This window comes from Pelobates fuscus, chromosome 7 (assembly GCF_036172605.1).
Source record: "Pelobates fuscus isolate aPelFus1 chromosome 7, aPelFus1.pri, whole genome shotgun sequence".
NCBI classification, from domain to species: Eukaryota; Metazoa; Chordata; class Amphibia; order Anura; family Pelobatidae; genus Pelobates; species Pelobates fuscus.
This window is the reverse complement of record NC_086323.1, coordinates 206,947,005-206,953,235: the sequence shown is the minus strand read 5'-3', so window position 1 is coordinate 206,953,235 and position 6,231 is coordinate 206,947,005. Positions and strand designations below refer to the sequence as shown.

Sequence of the window (6,231 nt, the reverse complement as noted above, 5' to 3'; positions counted from 1 at the left end):
CTGTAGAAGTGTAGTTAAGCAAGTGGCAGAGCGGTTAATGTGAACACACGCAAGTAAGACGTAGCCTATGATATATATTTCGCTGCACGCATATGTGAAAATTCTAGACGCAACATTCTAGGCACAGGTTACTACACGGCTATTGAAACTATGCAAGCAATCGTCAGTCCACATGCCATTCAATAATGCTAGGTGTCATTTAAAAGTCTGCCATAAGCTAAGAGAAAATAAAATATAATAAAATAAAGAGCTTGTTCATTCGCCTACTAATTGAGCGATAAGGTTTCAACATTACGCTTTGTCTAGTCGTTTTAAGAACATGTATGCTATAGCTAATTACCAAAACCAACAGGTAACTTAGAAGTGAGGTTACAGACGAAAGTCCAGCAAAGGGAGGTCGTGTGGCCGATCAGGTTATGTCCCAACAGTCCTTAACCAGGGGTGGTGGCAGTGAGACTGTCTGTTAGTGGGGTTGGTTCAACCTATCCCGCTGCTAGGTAGAGCCGTCGCTGGAGTCTGAGGAGTGGGAAAGATGGCCTCGGCAACTGGTAAATTCCACAGGGGTACGACTTGGTGCAGACTGGTGGCCGCTGTCTGCCAGCCCCAGGCCTCTGTGAAGGCCTTCACCTGCGATCCACCGACTCGGTTGCTGAGAGAGGCCAGGTCGTCCCTTCTTCGGGCGCCATGTGGGGCTCGGATGTTCTGCCGCCGCCAGCGGCGGGAAAGCCTCCGGCGGAGTGGTCGGTGCCATGGAGTCTGACTCCATGTGGTCTTCGGCCTGGGAAGGCATTGTGGGCGGCCCTCAGTACCGCTTCCTTGTCGTTGTGGGTAAAGCTCTGGGCCTTGAGGCGCATCTTTGGGCCTGGTCGGGACTCTGCAGTTTGTGTGAGGTGGTTTCGTATGCACCCTCTGCTTGTGGGGTCTCGGCTGGTCCCTTTTGCTCTCAGATGTCAGAGGTCTGCTAGTTTTGTGTGAAGCCTTGCGCTTAGGATTGTAGGCTCCCCAGCTTGGTTGATTGCAGCTGTTGTGTCGTAGGTGAGCTGCTACCTCCCGTTCCCAATCCTGGGGGACTGTATGTCTCATGTTGCCGTTTGCTGGCAGAGCTCTAGGCGCCTCAATCTTCCTGAGCAAGCAGGTTTGGGTGTCTGGTTGGGACTGCGTCTCCGGTGCCGTGCTGTTCGCCTGTGTCGCGGCTCTTGCAGCGGTGTGTGTCCCTTTGTAGATTTAGCAGGAACCGGAGGGGCAGCTGGCGGCATAGCAGTATGGAGCTCAGTAGAGCCTCCTTGCTGGGTGTCGGCGGACGGCCAGGGGTATACTGGGCCAACCCTCTTGTTCCGGGCTTTTTGTGGGGTCAGCACCATATTACCACGGACCCGGGGGCATGTAGAGGCCGGGTCTCTCCCTGGTGGGGTAGATTTGAAGGCTGCATTGCGGCGCCCCGGCCTCCGCCTGTTTGGCAGTTGCGATGGGGCTTTGCCCTTCAGGGCCCGCGGCCCGGATGGGGTTGTGAAAGGAGTAGCGGTCTGTGTTTTCGGGTTCTTGCCCAAGGGCTTCCCTGGACCTCTCCAGCTGTCGCTCCCTTGATGTCTCTGGGTGCTCTCACTTGTCTGCATTCGTGTCCTTGCAGCAGCTTGGCGCACTTCCACCTTTGCCCAGAAGTTTGCAAACAGTTTGTTCAGGCGAGTATCTAGTGGTGCGCAGGTAGAGAGTTGGGACTCTGGTGCCGCGTGGTTCTCATCAGGCTGTGCGTCCGCCATTTTAGTGCAGCTATCGGTCTGCTGGATCAGTGTACGGTTTAGGCTGTTGCTATCTGTTGCTTTCCGTGTAGGCTCACTGGTGTCGATTAGTGGGACCGGGATAACCCCCACCGGTCCAAAGGAGGGGGGGTAAGCCCAATACTTCGGGTGCTGCATGCTTTGGTGGGATGGGAGAGCGGCCGTCTCTCCTCTACCCTGCGTGGTGTAGGCCCCGAGTCTCTGAACCGGTAGCCCAGCGGGCTTTCCGAGTGTGTGAGGTATCCACCCGTTCCTCAGCATTTGGGTTGCAAGGTGAGGTAAGTAAGGGTTCAGGATTGAGCGGGGATCCCTCGTTTTTTGCCGAAAATCGGGTCCAGGCTCGGGAGCTCACAGATATTGTGTCTGTTCAGCTCCCCGGTCAGGCTCCGCCCCCCCCCACACTCCTACATGTGCCCTTGTCCGCTTAGCTGCGCTATCTCCCCAGGGCCTAACTATGTATGTGCATGAGTCTCTGGCTATGTGTGTGTCTGACAGTGTATGGCAATATGTGTGACTGCGTGTACATAACCATCTGTGTGTCTGTTTTATGCTGTGTGGTCATTCTGCTCTCAACACATAGCAACCACAGCACATGCACTGTGGTTTCTATGGTAACTCCCTAGCCAACGTGTTGTACTGTCATCTTTCAGTCTCACAAAGGGTGAAAAAATACCCTACTTTATTTTAATGATTTTACTTTAAGTAACATAACATCTTCCCACATATCTATGTTTGATTATATCAAAAGGAGATAGATTCAAGGCAGATAAATTATTTAATTCCTCAATTATTATAAAAAAATAACATTAACAAAGTCACGTCAATGAGTAAACCCATAGTAGAATGACGCTATAAGGCAGCTCGAGACCGCTGTGCTCGTCCGCATTTAGCGTCTGAAATACAGAAATCACAGCTGTTAATGGTGAAGTAATGGAAACTGGGAGAAATGGCGCTAAACTATCCTTCTACAATACATTCTGAGTCGGGAGAACGCTGGAACTTTATATAAATTAAATCTTTTCATCTTTCCATCCATTTACAGCACTTCTTCTTTTTATTTATATAAATACAGATATATAAACATAAAATACAATAAAAATTCAGACATCGATAGTGTTTCAGATAACAATAGTGGGACGCAGTTTGCGTTCCAACGCGGCGTCTACAGGGAAGCTTGTTTTTTTGGCGGTCCTTCCTACACACGGTCAGTAGCTGTTTTGCATTAATTTATGTTGATTATTCATTTAAGCTCATTACTAGCACAGCTGTCATTTGTCTTGCATACTCGTTCACATATGTGTTGTATTTTATTAAATTGTATAACTTACCTATATATACTGAGTTAGTTGATGTAGTTGTCAGCGTGAAAAAGACCGAGAAGGTCGAAACGTTGCTGTGGTTCTAATAAATTGTCTATTTTGAACCAAGGAGTGCCTGGACCTCTTTCCTTTACTATCGATAGGTTTTCGGCATAATGCATTCGTGTTAATGGGAGGAACAAACAATAGACATGGAGACAGGAGAATTCACACTGGAATCTAATAAAGGATTTTTTATTTAGCTGAAATATGTGTCTTGCCTTTTCATTAATATATCCTTTTATTGATAGTTTGTATTTGATTTGTGTTACGGGGCTACCCTGCAGATATTCTGCTTTTAGTGTTTGCACACACCTCACTTCATAGCGATGGTTTGTCTGCACCATGCTTATAGAAAGGCTTTCATGCTTAATTTCACTGATACAGACAATTTATTGTTATAATTATTTATATAGCGCCAACATAGTCCACAGCGCAGTATAATAGGTAAACAAGACAAACATTTTATTCTAACATTGTTTGACATACTGGAGCAGGAGGTGAAAAGTGCCCTGTCCAAACGATCTCACAATCTAAACACATCTAAATACATCGATAATAAGACGTATTGATGGGTTGTTGTATTTCTCAACTCCTAGTACAGCCAGACGTAATGTGTAGTCAGACAGTGAAAGCATGTGACGGGGGGACAATTGTACTATAACGGCTCAGTGTATTATCACAGCTTATTGTATTATTATAGCTCATTGTATTATTACAGCGTATTGTATTATTACAGTTATTATAACTTATTGTATTATTACAGCTTACTGTGTTATTACAGCTTATTGTATTATTACAGTTATTATAACACCGTAATCAGAACTGTTTGGAGACTAACGACGGTTAGAGCATTGCAGACTCTGGATAGAATCCATTAAAATGACCTACAGCCGTTACTGTCACTAACACGTTACTTAGAGCTTTCTATAGAAAATAAACTTACAATAAGGAACAACAATTCATTACAGTTTATACGCTCTGAATATTGTGTTATAGAAAAGACAGACCATCAGGAACTCTCAGGGTTAACAGTCAGGAAGTTAAATCCTCTGATACAAACTGGCCGCCCCCTGGGTGTGGAATATAGTATACAATGACTCACTGATTTCTGAGAAATGACAAACATTAAGTTTCGTTTCTTGTTCCTGCTTCCAGTGATGGCGTCTGCTGATCTGAGAGACGAGCTGACCTGCTCCATCTGCCTGAACATTTATACAGATCCTGTAACCCTGACATGTGGACATAGCTACTGCCGGGTCTGCATTGACAATGTGCTGGACACACAGGGGGTGAGAGGATATTCCTGTCCTGAATGCAGACAATTATTTAACACAAGACCAGACCTGCACAGAGCTCTAACACTGCGTAACATAGTGGAGAGTTTCCTATCTACTCACCCAGAGCAGAAGGAGGTTGGGATCTCCTGTACTTACTGTGACTCTCCTGTACCGGCTGCTAAAACATGTCTGCACTGTGAAGCTTCTCTGTGTGATAAACACTTAAAGAAACACAGCCAGTCAGCAGAACATGTCCTAACTGAACCCACCACTTCACTGGGGGACAGAAAATGCTCCGTCCACAAGGAAATCCTGAAATATTACTGCTCTGAGGATGCTGCCTGTATCTGTGTGTCCTGCAGTCTGGCCGGAGAGCACAGGGGACACGCGGTGGAGACTCTGAATGAGGCCTCTGAGAAGAAGAAGGAGAAACTGAGAAATATTCTGCAGAAACTGATCTTAAAGAGAGAGGAGGCTGAGAAAAGAGTCCAAAACCTGCAGAAGCTCAGGATAGAAGTGGAAGAAAAAGCAGCTGGGGTAACAGAGGAAGTTACTGCCCTGATTAGGGGCATCATGGAACAGCTGGAAGCTCTAGAGCAGCGAGTCCTGAGTGAGATCTCCAGGCAGGAAGAGCAGGTCTCACTCCGAGTCTCAGATCTAATCCGGCAGCTGGAAATAAAGAAGGAGGATCTGTCCAGGAAGATGGGTCACATTGAGGAGCTGTGTAACATGACGGACCCATTAACTGTCTTACAAGGACGGGAATCAGACAGCGCTGACTATTGTGATAGTGAGGAGGGAGATAATGAGGACAGAGAGAGAGATGATAACAAGGTCCGTGCTGTAGGGGATCTGGATGTGGGTCTGATCTCAGGGACCTTACACTCAGGCTTAGCTGGGATTGTGACCGGAGTAAAGAGACAGCTCCATGTACCGGCTAATATATTACTGGGGGTAAACACGGCTTCAGACATGTTACTGGGGGTAAACACGGCTTCAGACATGTTACTGGATGTAAACACGGCTGCTAATGATGTAACTGTATCAGGTGATATGAAAACTGTATCCAGGTCACGTATGAAGAGTCGCCCAGAAACACCAGAGAGATTTCAGTCTGATCAGGTTTTAAGCTCCAGGAGTTTCTCCTCAGGGCGACATTACTGGGAAGTGGAAGGCAGTGAATCAGGGTGGTGGGCGGTAGGGATGGCCTATCGCAGTATAGACAGGAAAGGACGTCAGTCAGAGATTGGATGTAATAACAAGTCCTGGGGTTTGGGGAGGAGGTATAATCCGTATTATGTGATACATGACAGTAAATCAATCCGGTTACCTCCCCCCACCCCTTCCAGCCGCAGATTCTGGATATTCCTGGACTACGAGGCCGGGCGGCTGTCCTTTTATGAGCTGTGTGACCCCATCAGACACTTACACACCTTCACTGCCACCTTCACTGAGCCGCTTCATGCTGTATTCAGGGTATATGGGGATAATAGCTGGCTGAGAATGTATTGAATGATTTATTAATCTAATTAAAGAGATTTAATTAGTGGGAATCACGAGACGGTAATACTGATCTGGGTGTGGGCGGAGCATCACAACAGGGTTAGCTCCGCCCACTTGACCTGGGACTGGGCGGAGCCTGTTACTAAGCAACAGCTGCTCTGTGTGTCACTGTGTGTGATTGTGGGTGAATGTTACTGACATTAATGCAGAATTACTCAATACAGACAGACATCTCTATAATTAAACTATCGTCACAGCGTGTATCCTGCATGTTAGAGATTGTGTTTTAATTCAAATCCGTGTGTGTGTGTGTGA

At 46.8% G+C, this 6,231-nt stretch overlaps 1 protein-coding gene across 1 annotated transcript; it reads left to right on the top strand.

Annotated features, from left to right (window-relative positions):
• The first annotated feature begins 4,252 nt into the window (after window positions 1-4,252).
• Window positions 4,253-5,925, top strand: LOC134569308 (E3 ubiquitin-protein ligase Midline-1-like). Its single transcript, XM_063428225.1, has one exon. The coding sequence runs from the start codon at window positions 4,294-4,296 to the stop codon at window positions 5,923-5,925; it is 1,632 nt and encodes a 543-aa protein (XP_063284295.1). The 5' UTR covers window positions 4,253-4,293.
• The last annotated feature ends 306 nt before the right edge of the window (window positions 5,926-6,231 follow it).

Excerpts from the sequence above, each read along its gene's own strand:
- LOC134569308 (XM_063428225.1), top strand. The coding sequence starts at position 4,294 with ATGGCGTCTGCTGATCTGAGAGACGAGCTGACCTGCTCCATCTGCCTG.